The 17,405-nt window shown below is 39.9% G+C and overlaps 2 protein-coding genes across 16 annotated transcripts in view; one reads left to right on the top strand and one right to left on the bottom strand.

Moving 5' to 3' along the window:
* Nucleotides 1–14,818, top strand: part of CAST (calpastatin) — a 121,738-nt gene extending 106,920 nt beyond the window's left edge. For 14 of the 15 annotated variants that reach the window (XM_080804845.1, XM_080804841.1, XM_080804840.1 and 11 more), the window contains 6 exons: nt 1,510–1,602; nt 2,770–2,814; nt 3,209–3,298; nt 4,578–4,649; nt 11,750–11,814; nt 12,767–14,818. In XM_080804845.1, coding sequence (XP_080660971.1) covers nt 1,510–1,602; nt 2,770–2,814; nt 3,209–3,298; nt 4,578–4,649; nt 11,750–11,800 — 351 coding nt within the window. In that variant the 3' untranslated portion in view covers nt 11,801–11,814; nt 12,767–14,818. The remainder of the gene's footprint in view (nt 1–1,509; nt 1,603–2,769; nt 2,815–3,208; nt 3,299–4,577; nt 4,650–11,749; nt 11,815–12,766) is intronic. The other variant, XM_080804838.1, reaches the window with a different exon arrangement.
* ERAP1 (endoplasmic reticulum aminopeptidase 1) overlaps nt 14,615–17,405 on the bottom strand; it is a 40,253-nt gene continuing 37,462 nt past the window's right edge. Inside the window, exon 19 of the mRNA XM_080804831.1 lies at nt 14,615–16,299. Within this exon, the coding sequence (XP_080660957.1) occupies nt 16,144–16,299 (156 nt within the window). The 3' untranslated portion in view covers nt 14,615–16,143. The remainder of the gene's footprint in view (nt 16,300–17,405) is intronic.

Raw genomic sequence — 17,405 nt, 5'->3', positions numbered from 1 at the left:
TGCACATAAAAGGCAGGGGGAAAGCACTTCCGACTTTGGAGTTTTAGTGATCCGTTGGATAACTTAATGCTCACTTTTTCCTTCTCTATAGTCTGTTGAATTTTTTGCCTCAGGGAGGACTTTGCTAGGGCACATGCTCAGGCAGATGTCCTGTTCAGGAACCCAGACTTAGTTATGATGGGAAAGTACAGCTTTACTTACATTCTCCTCACACATTCACTTGTCTTTTTATCTGGCAATAAGCACTATCACGTATATCATCTAGAAATGCATGCATTTTTTAGGGTGACATATTCTGTGCCTGTAGGGGTGACATATTCTGTGCCTGTTTGTCAGAGGTTTCCCTAGGAGCCTCCTGAACTGTCATATCTCTGCGTGCAAAGCCCTAAATGAAGTGTTGGGCCAAGGGTTGCTACTGAGCAGAGGCATGTGTGCAAGGCATACACTGTTAGCTCTACACACCTCCCAGCACATCAGTAAGTGCTTGTCCGTGCTAACAATAGTCTGTTTAGCCTGGACCCAGGAACTAAGTGACCAGCCACATCCATGTCCCACAGCATTTCAAAGGATCCCTAGGTCTTCATTCTGTTATAGGATCATTGATGTGAACTTGACCTGTATTTGAAAAATGAAGTAATGATGCAGAAAAATACAGCCTGCCCCCCCTCCCCCTAGAGGGTGGGGTATGGAGTGTATGTCTCTGAATCTGTGACAGATGTGCCCCCGAAAGGTGAGGATACAGGGAGGTGTAGCTGCTGCTTCCAACAGCAGGTGCTTCCCCCCCGCCCCCCACCTCACAGCTCAAGCAGTCAGCACACTCGCACACTCACTCAGGTTGGCTGTGCCGGGTGGTCCTTCGGGGTTGCTCTGAGACGTCAGAGTGGTAAATAATTCCTCTCTAAATATCAAAATACAGGGGTGCCTGGGTGGCTCAGTGGGTTAAGCCTCTGCCTTCAGCTCGGGTCATGATCTCAGGGTCCTGGGATCGAGCCCTGCATCGGGCTCTCTGCTCAGCAGGAAGCCTACTTCCCCCTCTCCCTCTGCCTGCCTCTCTGCCTACTTGTAATGTCTGTCTCAATCTCTCTCTCTCTCTCTCTTTCTCTCTCTCTCTGTCAAATAAATAAACAAATAAAATAAAAAATAAATAAATAAATATCAAAGTACAATGACTTGATCTTTTCATCTAAAAAATAGAACTCATATAACGACCGAGATAGTTTATACTGTTGGGTTTTCTTTCTTTCCATGGTTTCTAAGGACAAATATTGCATCATTTATCTTAAAATACAGGTAGAAATCCACACATATGGATGGACATGTAGGAGCACCGAGGTTCACTTTTCTTTTTTTTTTTCCCATCAAGTCATGGTCTGTTGAAGTTACCTCTTGTCTTGTTACTTAGAAAATAGAGAGAGTGTCTCGGGAAAGTAGGGTAAGTTCTGGCTTTTAGGTTTTAGAAAGTACTGTCTACATGAAGGAACAAATATTCGGTCTGTTTCATGTTTTCAGGAAAGAGCTAAAGCCGAACACAGAGACAAGCTGGGAGAAAGAGATGACACCATCCCGCCTGAGTACAGACACCTCCTGGATAACGACAACGAGGTAAATGAAGGCCAAGGTCAAGGTTGGCTAGATAGCACAAAGCTTCGTACATTCAGATCTCCTTTGCAAGGAAGAGGAGGAGCACTTTCACAACAGCATAAAAATGTCACATGAAGGAGTGCTTTTAATGTCTCCTGCACAGCTGGCCTAGAATTCTGCTGAATATCTATTCGAGCCTGTATCCTCAGATGTCCGCTACCCTGGGTGCTGCAGTGGACACAGAGCTGAGTAGTGTTTAGTCACTCACGGGTGCTTAAGACCCCAGGGCATATACATAGATGAATTCTGTTTGCAAGAAAAGGGTATAAAAAATTGGGGCGCCTGGGTGGCTCAGTGGGTTAAAGCCTCTGCCTTTGGCTCGGGTCCTGATCCCAGGGTCCTGGGATAGAGCCCCACATTGGGCTCTCTGCTCTGCAGGGAGCCTGCTTCCCCTCTCTCTGCCTGCCTCTCTGCCCACTTGTGATCTCTGTCAAATAAATAAATAAAATCTTTTTAAAAAAATTAAAAAGAGTTTAAAAAATAATGTTAGTTATAGTTCTGTCTGAGGCAGACAAAGGAGCTGGTACTGGACTGAGACATGGGGCAGATAAATAAGGCCCCTCTGCAACTTAGGATCGTCTTTTAGTCCTCGATACCACCAGCAGCACTGTTCTGAGTAAAGACAGGTGAGACCAGCTTCCCTGTCCCAAGTCCTCCTGCTAGATCTAAAGATACTCTGTCAGGTCTTGGGCCCTTTGTCTCTAAATGCAGCCAGTTTTCCTCAGGTCAGCTGGGCCTGTACCCTCCGCTTTTGGCTCCGCATAGCAAGTCAGTGAGATGACAGATCACCTCTTCCGCACCTATAGAGCGCGTCCTTGCCCTTAGAGATGGGTAAGGTCCCTGCAGAGTTATACTTGTAATCCTGAAGAAAAGCTTTTATAATTAAGACAAAAAACACGAGTTACTTTTTGTAATATTGGAAGTCGAATTTTTAACACATGGCAGGTAGTTCCTAAACAGTTGTTTCCTTCACTTCCACGACCAGATTCGAGATTTATCTCTTACTGCACATCCCTCTCCCTTGCCTCTCAGGCAAGGCATCAGACCAGAAAGTCTACAAGTTCTGACTATACCTAGGGAAACCTTTACAAAGAGCTATGTCTAACCAGTAACCTACCTGTTTTTAAGGGCAAACCAGCAAAGCCACCTGCAAAGAAACCCAGGGACTCAAAGGTAAATACCATAGCAGCCATGTTCCCATAAACAACGTTTTTTTTTTCATTCTAGCTGAAATCTGGAATTTATTGAATGCCTGCCCTGGGGTTGGTACTACGCGAGGATGAGTGGGGTGTGTGATTTCTCTCTTCCAACCCTCGCAAGAGCGTGTTTAGACAGACCCATCTTTTCAGATTGAACAATTGAGGCTCAGAATACTAAGCAAACTGTTAAAAGAGAAGGAAGTAAGGCCGTAAGGATTTTCATGTCTAAATTGAGGAAAAGAATGTCAGCAAGGTTTCCTTTTTCTTTTAATACCTTATTTTCAGTGATGGGGGAAAACGTCCCTTTCGGTATTTTTGCCTTCTTCTTCTTCACTGGTTATTCATGGTTATTTCTGTTAATATCTCAGAAACCTGAAGATGACAAAGACCCCATCGATGCTCTTTCAGGCGATTTTGACAGCTGTCCTGCACCCACGGAAACCTCAAACACAGCCGAGGTACTCTGCTTCTTATATGGACTTCGTGTGTCTACTTAGAGCCGTAGGCTGCAGAATGAATTCAGTGGTGCCGTGGAGAAGTTGAAAAAATGCATAATTACACTACCCTGCCAACATGATTGGGCATATTGATCTTTTTCCGTATATATATGTTATGATACATTATATATTTATATGTAATTTATATCTAATATATATATAATACAGATTATATATAACTAAACTAGTATATACTTAATACATTTTTATGTATTTATTAAAATATGTATTTGTGATACATTACTTCAGGTAATATAAGTTCAAGCCCATATCTAATACATAACTTAATATTATTTCATAAGTGTTTTTCATGTTGCTGTATCCTCCCACAGCCATCATGTTTGATGGCCACACTGTTGGTGCTGGGCAGTAATGCTCTGTCTCTACTCGTTGAAGATGAGAGCAGCCCCCACCTGCACTGCACCTTCTCATGGCTGTGGCCCATCTGTCCCTCAGGGCCCAGGTCAAGCATCAGCTCCTTTAGGCACACTCACTGCTTCTCCCTGCCCACGCCCAATGAAGGGCTCCTCTGTACTCTGGGCTACACTTGGTCTGTTTATTATACCAGGGAGCTGTGCACTTTATGCAGCAGCTGTGGTCAGCATTAGCAAAATTCCTGGGACAGAGCAGGTGCTCAGAGCAAGTGATTAAAGGTGAATGAAAAAAAAGTATGTGGCCTTTTACCTGTAAATACACCCTTATATAAATCAAATAGAAAAGTGAATTGAGTGCACTTGATGGCCATTTTCAGAAGAATTAATAGTGCAGATCTGTTTGCTCTTGTTTTGCTCTTACTAAACAGCTCTCCCAATCACTAAATTGTTAGTCCCCCTCATGTTGGGTGATTGAATTCCTAACTACCTCAGCATCCTGTTCCTCACTTCTGGGTAAATAATGCCTTTTGAGCAAACAGGACTTTATTTTTATAGAAGACTTGCCTCCAGCTCTCTGTGATGATTTCTGCTGTTAAATTTGTTTTCTGTAACACTGAAAATGAGTATCCCATCCTTGCTCTGTTGGCACATAAAAACCAGTACTGACAGAAACAAGCTGTTTTCATGAGCACAGTTCCTCGTGGACATTGGCAGAATATCAGTGTGACCCACATTTTCCTCTGTATTTTTAATCCTTTTTACTTTCTGCCTTAAACATTTCTGTGTATGTTGAAAGTTTTCCATTATTTAATTACACTCGATGGACTGATGATAACAATGGCCTCATTACGTTGCCTTTGCTTTAGGACAGAGTTAAGAGAACTGCTCCCAGCTCCAAAGCACCCAAGAATGGAGGGAAAGCAAAGGATTCTGCCAAGGTAAACGCTCTAAATATTACTACAAAGTAGCAATTACATGGAGTGGCATTTATCCTTTTAACCATTTTGTTTCTAACTGGAATCTATTCAGAATAAAATAGTAGTTTAATAGTTTAAGCACTATATATGCCAGAGCGCATCTTGCTAAAGAAATTGAAGTTTTAGAGACTTAAAGTATGTGGTCCTTTAGAAATCTCAATGATAATTTTTTTTAAGAGTTTATTTATTTGACAGAGATCACAAGTAGGCAGGGGGGTGGGAGGGAAGCAGGCTCCCCACTAAGCAGGGAACCCAATGCGGGGCTCAATCCCAGGACCCTGGGATCATAACCCAAGCAGAAGGCAGAGGCTTTAACCCACTGAGCCACCCAGGCACCCCCTCAATGATCATTCTTAACCCAGTTCAAGTTCCTTGCATTTCCCGCCCTTTGTCACACAAAGTATTACGGTTCGCAATGCCCACTGAGCTGTGGTAGCCCATAATCAGTGTAGGTCCAGTCCCACTCTTCCTCAAACTCCCTTCCAGCTACAGCCTCCCAGTGTGTGCAGCTAGCTTTGCCTTCAACTTCGTGGAGAAAATTGAGGCCACTCTGCACAAAATCCCCAAGGTCCTCTACCAACCTTCCCACTGGAAACCCTCTTCCCTCCTTGCCCTGATAGGGCCCTTCTGTCTGAGGGGTCAATAATCAACTCTGTCCAGTCTGTTCATTTTGATGCTTTGTCCTTGTATTATAAACTTTCTAGTTCTTCACCACTTTAAAAGCAGTTCTCCAACGTATAAGCCTACAGCTCAGTTCCCTCCGTACGTTCACCTCCCTCAGACACCTGTGATTCCTGCTTCCTCTGCTTGAGCCCTGCCTGTGGTCCGTGATGACTTGCTGATGGCTAGTTCGTTGGTCCTTATCAATCCTTAGTTTACTTGATCTCTCAGTAGTTGGCTTTGGGGCCTTAAGAGTTGAGACTGTGATAGATGAAGCTTTTGGCAAATAGTGGGAAGGGTGAATTTTTTAATACCTTCCCCCCTCCAAAGACCCACATCACTACTATGTATATAACACATTGACAATTCAGATTCATGTACTATGTCTCATTAAATGTAAATCGCCAGTTATAAAAAAAAAATGCCATTAAGAAAAAAAGTCAGCAATTTGATTATGTGATGTTATGCACTGTAAAAACCATAGCACATTCAGACATATTTAAATGGTGGTGGCAGTGGTGGGGGAGATAATGCCAGGAAATGAGGTTGGTATAAAGCTTAGGACGTGGACGTGGCAAACAGAATTAGAGAAGATCTGAGGGTTTCTATGATCCAGAATATTCATTAGATGCCACCTTGAAAGGAAGACTATTAGTTCTACTTTCTAGAGCAACATGAAAAATGATGTACTAAGACCAATGACTGACTAGAAGTTACAAGGTCCGGGGGTACCTGGCTAGCTCAGTCGGTAGAGCTGAAAACCTTGATCTTGGGGTTGTGAGTTCAAGCCTCATGTTGGGTATAGAGATTACTTAAAAACTTGCTAAAAAAGTTATAGGGTCCGGTTTCTTAGAGCTGGGCTCTAAGAAACAAATGAATGAAGCAAAACTGTTACTCAAAATTACTCCGTGTGCTCAAGGCAAGAATGCAAGTTAGGTGAGACAACTTCTAGATCCTTTCCTATTCCAAGGACATAGAATTTAAAGGGTTATTACTGTGATCTCCTGACTATAATGAGAAACTGAAGGTATAGCTTTAAAAACCATACGCCTGCTGCATCAAAAGTCTAGGAAGCAAGGTGGTGACCTAGGAAGATCCTGAACTCACCTTCTCCTGTGGACACACAATCTCTGGGTGCATATCCAACAATGTCCTATGAAAAAAAGGCCCAAAACTGGCTGAGTGACTCCTACTTATCTAGCAAATGAGAGCATCCCAAATGGAAGTAGGACAGGAACACAGTTTTAACATAAACCCAACCCCGGCACCATGACCCATAAGCAAAAGGGAACTCAAAACCCACAGCTTCTTCCTGAGGAGAAAAGGATTTGAACCCCTTATTAGGCACCTGTCCTTTTATTTATTTATTTATTTATTTATTTATTTATTTATTTTAAAGATTTTAATTTATTCATTTGATAGAGATCACCAGTAGGCAGAGAGGCATGCAGAGAGAAAGAGGAAGGGAAGCAGGCTCCTCGCCGAGCAGAGAGCCGGATGCGGGGCTCAATCCCAGGACCCTGGGATCAGGACCTGAGCCGAAGGCAGAGGCTTTAACCCACTGAGCCACCCAGGTGCCCCTATATGTGCATTCTTTAAATGATTCTGTGTAAGTCATTGGCTTCCAGTGAGCTTCCATCTAGATGCTGACAAGAGATCCTCCCCTTTGGGACCCTGACAGATCATGGCACGCTCTCAAATTACTGGGAGCCACTGAAAAGAATTGTCCAAGAGCCTATCACAAAGGTTTGAGAGACAACCAAGAGCTTGGGCAGTGTTGAACAATAAGGTTCATCTCCTGCATCAAGATACTCCTTCAGGACTACTACTGTCTGTCTGAGAAACCAACACAGAGTCAAGGAAAATGAAGCAGTGGATGAACAGGCTCTAAATCAAAGAAAGATCAAACCTCAGGAGGAAAACAAACAAAAAACAGAATGGGATTTACCTGATAAAGAGGTCAACATAATAGTTATGATGCTCACCAGGGGTGGCTCAGTCAGTTAAGCATCCAATTCTTAATTTGGCTTAGGTCATGATATCAACCCCCACATTGGACTCCATGCTCAGTAGGGAGTGTGCTTGGGATTCTCTCACTCCCTCTCCTTACCACACACACACACACACACTCAAATCTTAAGAAAAGAAAAAGATGCTCACCCAGTTTGAGAGAGGAATGGATGAATACAATGAGAACTTCCACAAGAGATGGGAATAATGACAAAGTACCAAACAGAAGTCACAGAGCTAAAGAATACAGTAGCTGAACTGAAAAATTGAACAGATTATGAAGCACAAGAAAGGATTAGTGAACATAAAGACATAGCAGAACTCACCTAATCAGAGTAATAAAATGAAAAAAGAATGGGGGGAAAAAAAGTAAAGATAGGTTAAGGGACTCAGACGACAACATCAAGTAGCCGAACATTAATATTACCAGGGTTCCAGAAGGAGAAGAGATAAAGAAAAGGGCGGAAAACTTATTTGAAGAAATCCCTAACCTGCAGAAGGAAACAGACATCCGTACAATCTAAAGACACTCACACCGAATAACATTATAATTGAAAAATCAAGTTAAAAATCAAGGAGAGAATCTTCAACATAGCAAAAAAAAAAAAAAAGAAAAGAAAAGAAATCAACTGTATCAGCAGATTTGGCAGAAATTTTGCAGGCCAGAGCAAGTGGCAAGATCTGTTAACAATGCCGATATTAAAAAACAAAAAAACCACTTTCAACAAAGAATCTTCTACCTAGCAAAGTTGTCATTCAGAATAGGACAACAAAAGTTTTCCAAAGAAGGAAAAGCTAAGAGTTCATCAGCATTAAACCAGCCTTACAAGCCATGTTAAAGGGACTTCTTGAAGCTGAAAATAAAGGGTGCTCATTAGTAACAGGAAAACTTGTACAAGAGCAAATCTCACTGTAAAGGTAAATATATAGTAAAATATAGAATAATGTGAAGGTGTAAATCAGTCATGTCCAAAGCCAGTATGGAGGTTAAAAGACAAAAGTAGTAGAAATTGACTATAATAATCCATTAAGGGATACACAAGTTAAAATTTGTAAAATGGATGTTAAAAAAACATGGTGGGAGGAGTAAAAATATACAACCTTAGGGCAAACTTCTTAGCAACTTTAAATAGACTTTTACGTTGTCATATGTAAACTTCATAAATCAATAGTAAATGTGCAAAAATAGTAGATGCACAAAAAAATAGGAATATAAGCTTACAAATACAGAAAGTCATCAAATCACAAAGGAATAGAGAAAAAAGGAAAGAGGATCTACAAAACAGCCAAAAAACAATTAACAGAATGGCAATGAGTGCATAATGACCAGTTACATGCCAACATAATGGACCGTGGAGAAGAGAGAAACCTACATCCTACCAAGACTGAAAGCAGGATCTAATACTCAGTAATTACCACAGAGATTAAAGCAGTCATCAAAAACCTCCCAAACGTTCAGGACAAGACAGCTTCACTAGAGAATTCTACCACATATTCAAAGAATAATTAATACCAATCCTCAAACTCCTCCCAAAAATAGGGAAGGAAAGAACACTTTCAGACTCATTTTACAGGGCCAGGCTTTACCCTGAAAACAAAACCAGAGAAGGACATAAGAAAATCACAAGCCAATATCTCTGCTGAACATAGATTTTAAAAATATCCTCAAAATAGTATCAAGTGGATCTTATACCATTATCAGGTGGGAATTTTTTCAAAGGATATAAGGCTGGTACACCACCCCAAATTATTCAATGTGCTATATATACCGCATTAATAAAATGAAGGGAAAAAATCCTATCATTTCAAAAGAAGTGGAGAAAGCACTGGATAACTTTTAGCTTTCACTTAGGATAACTCTCAACTAAGTTGGTATATAGAGAACATACCTCAACATAACAAAAGCCATATATGATAGACCCAAAGCATCATACTTAGTGGTGAAAAGCTGAAAACTTTCCTCTAAAAATAGGAAGACAAAAATGCCCACTTACCACTTTTATTCAACATTCTATTAAGTCCTGTTCAGAGCACTTTGGCAAGAAAAATAAAAGGCATCCAAATTGAAAAGGAGGAAGTGAAACTGTCAGTATTTTCAGATGACAGAATATTATATATAAAAAATACCAAAGAATTCCACCAAAGACTTGAATTTGGTAAAGCTGCTATATGCAAAACTGATACATAGTAATCTGTTGCAATTCTATATGTTAATAATAAAATTATGGGAATAATCCCATTTATAATTATATCAAAAAATAAAATACCTAGAAATAAATATAACAAGGGAGCTCAAAGAACTATCCACTAAGAACTCTAAGACATGAAAGAAATTGAAGGCACAACTAAATGTAATTAATGTCTGTACTTACGGACTGGAAGATTTAATACTGTTAAAAGGTCCATACAACCCAAAACAGTATGCAGATTAAGTTCAATCCCCATCACCATTGCAATGACATTTTTTCACAAATATTTTAGTATATGTGCTGCCAAAGCAAGCACTTTCACAAATATTTTAAAAATCCTAAAATTTGTGTAAAACTACAAAAGACCCTGAACAGCCAAAACAATCTTAAGAACAACTAAGCCGGAGGCATCACACTCCCAATTTTAAACCACATTACAAAACTGTAGTTACCAAAACAGTAACGGTATTGGCACGAAAACACACATAGGTGACCAAACAGAGTAGAGAACCCAGAAATGAGGCCACCCATATAAGGTCATTTTACAACAACGGAGTCAGGAATATACAATGGGGGAAGGGAAAGTCTTTGCAGTAGTGTTGGGGAAACTGGGCCCCCGACTTACACCGTACATTAAAAAGCTCAAAATTTTATTAAGGACTTTAATTTAAGACCTGAAACCATAAAACTTCTAGAAGAAAACGTAGGTGGTAAGCTCCTTGACATTCGTCGTAGCCAGGATACCAAAAGCAAAGTCAACAAAAGTAAAAATTAACAAAAGAGACTAGATCAAACTAAAAAGCTTCTACACAGCCAAGAAAACCACCAACAAAATGAAAAAATGATAGACCCAATGGGAAAAAATATTTGTGACTCCTACATCTGATAAGGGCTTAATATTGAAAATGTATAAAAAACAAAATAGCAAACAGCAGGCAACATGATTTTTAAAAATGGACAATAGAATAAGTATTTTTCCAAAGAAGACGTACGGATGGCCAACAAGCCCATGCATATGTGCTCATCACCATTAATCATCAAGGAAATGCCAGTCAAAATCACAATGAAGTTATCACCTCACACCGGTTAGGATACATACCTATTACCAAAAAGAAGTAAGTGCTGGGGAGGGTGTGGAGGAACCTCATACACTGTCGGTGGGAATATAAATTGGCACAGCCACGAAGGAAAGCAGTGTGGAAGTTTTTAAAAAAATTAGGAATAGAACTACCCTGTGATCAGCAGTTCTTCCTTTGGGTATTTATCCCAAGAAAAGGAAAACTTAGGAAAATACATGCACCCCTCTGTTCATGGCAGCATTAATTACAGTAGCCTAGAAATGGATACAATCACAAGTGGCCCTCGGTGGCTGTATGGATCAAGTAGATATATGGATACATACAACGGATACTCTTCAGCCATAAAAAAGAAGGAAATCTTCCCATTTGTGAGAATAGGAATGGACCTTGAGAGCATCATGATAAAGTGAAGTCAGCCATTCAAAGATAAATACCACATGATCTCACTTATATGGGGAATCTAAAAACAAAAGCAAAGTCATGGGAATATATAGTACAACCTAGTGACTACTGTTCATAACACTGTATTTGCATATTTGAAAGTTGCCAAGAGATCTTCAATGTTCTCATCATAAGGGGAAAAAATTTTTAACGGTGTATGATACTTAGACGTACTATGTTCATCATTTTGCAATATATACAAATACCAAACCATTGTTGTACACTTGAAACTGTTATATGTCAATTTATACCTCAAAATGGAGTGAAACCCGTAAACAATATAGGAAACCAGACTTGATAATTAGTTGCTCATGCACTTGTATCTCAGTGGATTAGCTGCCCAACAGTGCCCCCAAGTAAGAAAGAAAGAAATCACTACAGAATGAATGAATAGCATTCAAGAATTCCTGTGTTTTTCTTCATTATCATAGCCTTCAAAAAAAAAAAGAGTAAAAAATTTTAAATCGCCTAAGGTTATTTTTAGTTTACAGACCTGAAGGAGAACAGTTCATAGTTTGGGCTAAATCCTTAGGTTAATCTAACTTTCCTCCACTGACCTGTCATTTTTGGACCCTTTAATTCGGAAAAGCCCATCTCCTCTTAAGCATCTTCTGATAGATCTGCTTTGTGATACTTCATCCAGGAAACAAAGAGTTCAGTGATCGTTTGCTTTCCTTTTTAGGCAAAGGAGGAAACTAAGAAGCTAAAAGCTGATGAAAAGAGTACAAGTTAAAGTTTACACTATTGGTAAGTTGGGTGTTTGTTGTAAATGAAAACAACTGTACTTTCTATAGACATATGTTATAGGCAGGGAAACCAAGTCTACTTCTTACTCGTGCTTTCTATCAACTATTGGCATGAAATGCACATTGCAATGTCTAGAGGTTAATTCAATGAAAGCAATAAATGAAATCATGGACTACTAGAATGTTTAAAAATAATAATTTTATAATTATGAGGTCTTTTAAAATATCAGGCCAGGTTCCTAAAGAAAACGAACCCCTAAGTCTAGCCGAGTCTTCGAAACCCAAATGTTTGTGACTTCCAGTTACTGTGACAAAGCCCAGTTAGCCTGTGACATCTTACAGACCAATGTTCTTCGGGTGCTCATGTTACCAAAGACCAACATGGTGGGCTGGACAGCAGTACCCCTTATGGTCTAGTGGAAATTACAGGATTTTCTGGAACAAAGGTGAAAGAAAAGATTGCAAAACTATGAACAAAAGTGGTCAAAGTCAAGTACATTGTTTAATCCTGCTTGATGGTGACTTAAGAACTAATGTGGATGAAGGACTCAGATTTATGTTGAAAGCCCTTACTGTTCTTACTATGTAATTCCTCTTATCAAGGAATAGGTCTTATTCTAAGTCCTCAAACCTCCTGACCACTGGCTGACCAAAGCCTAAAGAAATTAAAAATGTAGGTTAGATTGGGTTAGTCTCTGTCACCATGGTAAGGTATTTCCTTTAACAAGGGAGGTATCCTTATTGGACCTATTCCAAAGATATTCACCCAAAGTACAAGTTTTCTATCTTCTAAATTCTAGAATTTTTTTAAGATGCTCATGTTTACTTACAGGAAATTCCTTGTTGCTGTCTATTAGTGCTTTTAGTAAATGTTAAATTGACTATGCCCATGTCAAGAAAATTACATATCAAACAGTTTACTGGATTTTTTTTTTCCTTTTGACTTTTTTAAGGTATCTGCCTATAAAATCTTCAGCTGGTGGATGGTGACTTTTGAAGGACAAAGCTTTGAACAACCGCAGATTTTTCTGGGTGGCTTCTAGACAGTGTTACTTGTCCAATCTTGATATCCTAAACATTGGTTATTCTTTTCCCAGAAAGAAAATGAATTTGTGTGGTTCATCTGTGTTACTGTACTGAGTATTGATAAACTTTGAATTTTTAAAAAATGCCTTCAGTTGGGAGAGATGGGAACTTTATATTTCTATGAGATATATTTGATAGTTTCTTAAAGCAACACATAAAAAAAGGAAAAACCTTTGCAAACTTTTGCACATTCTACACACAGTGCCTGTAAATCTCATTAGTATTTTCAGTTAGCACTTAATTCTTTTGTTGTTGTTAGCATTTGGAAAACAATGCTTTGAACGTGTTGAATGTCCTGATTTCTCATGATCCATTTCCTCTTGGGCTTTGGAATTATACTTGAGATTTCTTTGGGTTAATGTTTATAAGTCAAACCTAAAATATTGTACATTGGGCTCATTATCTCCTCTTGGGCTGCTAATAAATGAACAGATAACCTGGACAGACCAGGACATGCTGCCCCCAGTATTCTTTTTTGCCAGAGGTTAGGGCTTCTGCCCCTTAGAGCCAGCACAAAAGATACTGAGACTTGAATCAAGTCAGAGAAGCAAAATGCAGTCTGTGTCACCACATAATGAGTTCCAAGAATAGTAAAATCTAATCCTTAGAATATGCATATGCCTTGAAATTGGGTTACTGTGTTAAGCTATGCTTTCCATTTCTGACACACGTAACCAGAGCAGCAATTGTTTGCTTAGAGCCATTGCCACGTTAGTCCGTGCACTGTATCCTGACTGGCTTCATGGAAGTTGGGTTTACCAAATACAAAAACTTTTACTTAAAGAAAAAAAAAAAAAAGCTATCCAGAATTTAAAAACCTGGTTTTCCCCCCACAGCAATTCAAGAACCAGACTTAGATCCTAGACTTGGGTTTCTCAGATCTTCTGGAATGAATTGTTTGCGAACCTAGCACTGATAGCCTTGCAGGGATTCTGATAAATACTTAATTTCATCTTTATTTCTTGGTCCTGAAGGCAGGAAAAGATATCAGGTCCTTGTCATCAAACTGATTTGCAATTTGTTTCCAGAGAAACCAGCCTTGCCAAGCAGGTATTTTAAGTTTTTATCAGAACTTAACTGACTTCACTAAAACTAAGTATCACTAATACTGTCTAAGGGTGGGGGAGGGCAACAACAACAAAAAAAGAACTGCTTATAATGGGGCATAAAATTAATTCTCTTCAAAAATTCTCTTTAAAAAACATGCACATACCTATAGGATTTCAAGCTTCACCTGCTTTAAAAGCTGTGTATCTATCCCATAAGAGATACCGGCATTATTCTATCATTCTAAATCTGGGAAATAAAAGCCAGTGTTAGGGTGACTAAACAGCCCTTTCCAAGGCACTAAAGAGAACACACAAAAAAACACTGTTCCTCTGGGATTTAACTATTTCTAGTTCTTCTAATTAAGTAGTATAAAGTTGGGGGATTTTTGCTTTTGTTTTCTTAAGTGAAACCTTTGGCATTGACAGTGTGCAGGGAAATGGCTACAGTATTACGGATTCCCATATACAAGTACTTTAAATCCAAAGATTGAAGACATGCTTGTTATAGTAAACAGAAAAGGTACTCTGCATAGGCCTTTTTGTTCATCACAAAGGGCTTCAAGACTTGGGTGTTTACTGGTCATTAGTGATGACGAGATTAAGTTATAGAATCATCGTCCTCTTGTACCTGTCTCATGAGGAGGAAATCATTGCAAATGTCTGCTTAGAGGCCAAGAAGACAACTTTTATTACAAAAAAGGAATTTGTACATTGGTGTAGCAATATTGTATCTATTTAGAAAATGGACTTCGCCAACAAAAGCAAATTAGAAGAGGTTCCACAGGTGACCAAAAATGAAAACCATCATTTCCATGTTTCATTAAATCAAAATACAAAAATATTACCCATGATTAAAAATATTTTACATTGAAATTTTGGCTTTGTATGTCTTTTAAAAGGTTAATACCTCGGTGGGGGGGTGGAAATTACCAGTGATTTCTGGTTTTGTTTTGATTTCTCAAACCATGAGGACCATGCAATACATACAAAAATAGAATTGTAAACACATTGGTGTCCAGAAGTCACTCTGTGCCACAGTGTTTTGGAACACATTGATGTTTTTTCATATCATTCTTTTATCCTAAATTTTGCAGTATATTAAAACTCATAAAAGGCTTCAAAGACAATACATTGTCCACACATAAGCTAATTATAAGTATTTTCAGTTTTACAGTACATAATTTATGGGAGACTCTGCTGTAACTTGGTGGCAGTAAGTGCCAGTAACAAGTTATCGGGGAGTTACAAGCTAGGCCAAATATGGAGCAGGGAGAAGCAGCATCACCTACCCAAGTGTCAACAGCTCCCAGGTTCAACTTCAGATGAAAGGCTTCTGCTAGATCTGAATGTTCTCTACTTTTTCAGAGGGACACTGTATCAGTCGGGGTCCCTGAGGAAGTAGACCACACACTCAAATTATAATTATTTGAGGAGGGTTCTATAAAAAGTTTTGTTTTCTCAATAAAGGTGTGGGGAGGATGGAAGGAACCCATAAGTACTGCCAGTGAGAGCCAGGCCTGCCCTTCACCCTGGAGGGATGAGAGCAGGAAGCTGCTTCCAGAAGGCAGGTGTGGAAAGGACTGGGGGGGGGGGAGGGGGGGCCTCTCAGGAGCCAAGCTTGAGTGGAGGTCAGCCAAAGGCAGCCCAGGGTAATAAAACACCCCCATGTACTCTCTCCCACGCCAGCTCCCATCTACCTTCCCGGGAGACCAAAAGAAAGCAAACAAGCCTAAGGACGTGGGCCTAGAAGTCAGCCTCGGCCTGCAGCAGGGAACGGAAAGGTGGAACGTACCGGCTTAGTCATCGATCCAACCGTTCACTGTTCAGTAGTCTCCACTATTCACAAGTCTCTAGAGGACAGTGACTCAACAGCTTATGGGTGACACACACATGGGGAGGACTTTGGAAAGCACCAGGCATAAGTGTAAGGAAACAAAAGGAATAAGGTACTCCTCCACAGGAGGGAACCCACCCCCTAGGTTGACAGGGCAAGGCAACACCTATCAAGAGACACAGTAGCAGTAACCCATCGATGGACAATTTCATCACCGGTCTTCACAGGAATAGTCCAATGAGGAAGAAGGAAAAGGAATCCTCTTCAGTGTAGCCAAAACCACCATCTCTGATTTGAAAATAATCCCATTCGACAACATTGTAGTGATTACACATCACAGGAACCAGCAAGGAACAAACTGTTAGAGCAGTTCAAGCTCCTGGCTTTGTAGCCACACCCTGATCTTCTCAAAATTCTTGTCCATCCAACGGATGTTTTCCCCAATGGTTTCAATTGTTTGTTGGACACAACGTAGCTGCGAACCCTTTTCTTTTAAAGAGCCGAAGAATTCTTTTACCTGGTAAGGAAAACCGGATTTTTAAAAATGTTTTACACAAATCTAAGTTTGGGCTAGTTAAAAGAAAACCGAAGCCAAATTTCCAGCATGTATCAAAATTCTACATAGCAGGCAGCGCCAGGGGTCTGGATACAATTATGTACACACAAGCTACATGAAATGAGCTCATGCCTCATGATGTCAAATTTTTATTTTTCTCCGCAGCTTTTTAATTTATTCACAGTTGCCAGATTCTAAAAGACTTCACTGTGTACCATTTAATAATTAGGGTTTGAGTGTATTAATATGTATTTTTATATACAGGCAGATGCAAACTTTTTTTTAAACATGGTGTCTAAAAAGCAGAATGTGTGGTTTCTTCTTTGCCAAGTAAAACCGTTTCGGTCACACAAGTGCAGTCTTTCTCCATGGGCCTGGCCTTGTAGATCATTAGAGGAACACTGAGGAAAAGGGTTCTTAGCAAGTTGTGGTGGTAATCCCCCAAGCGTTGCCAAATTTTTTTATCCTAATCCACAATTCGTGTATTGTTCCTCTAAGATAAAACCCACACCGAGTTGCCCATGGTTTTAACGAGATAAGAGAATGCTGCCGCTGCCTCGTCTTGTTTCAGGGCTGGGTTTCTTAACTCCTTTAAGCTCATGTGAGACACGGTCTGGTTTGACCTCAGCAAGGACTATTGTAGTCCTGTTTCACCTTAAAAGGTTCTTAACCTTGTCCCCTAAGTTTTCACAGCATTAATCCATTAATTTTTGACTGTGGAGACAGGAAGTAAGTCTAAGCCAAGATGTAGTATTTATTCAACACGGATTCCAGACAGTTAATCCCTTAAAAATCCATGTTATGATATCTTAAGTTTAAGAAAGAGAAGGGTAAGAACAGGCTTTTGAAGGTCAAATTCCAATCTTAAATGACTGGGGGTGGGGGGTTCAAACTGTATCTCAATACAACTTTTCAGTGAGCTCCAGGCCCACCCTCCTGCTGTAGCCGCCTGAAGAAGAACACAGACCGAGCCTCAGGGTCCTTCCTGCCTTCGCTTGAAGCTCAGCCCACTCTTTCAGACTCTCAGACTCCAGATTAATATTCAAGTCAGAGAACAACTGTTCTTT

This window comes from Martes martes (genome assembly GCF_963455335.1).
Source record: "Martes martes genome assembly, chromosome: 5".
NCBI classification, from domain to species: domain Eukaryota; kingdom Metazoa; phylum Chordata; class Mammalia; order Carnivora; family Mustelidae; genus Martes; species Martes martes.
The sequence above is the reverse complement of the archived record's forward strand: the minus strand, read 5'-3'. Positions and strand labels throughout refer to the sequence as shown.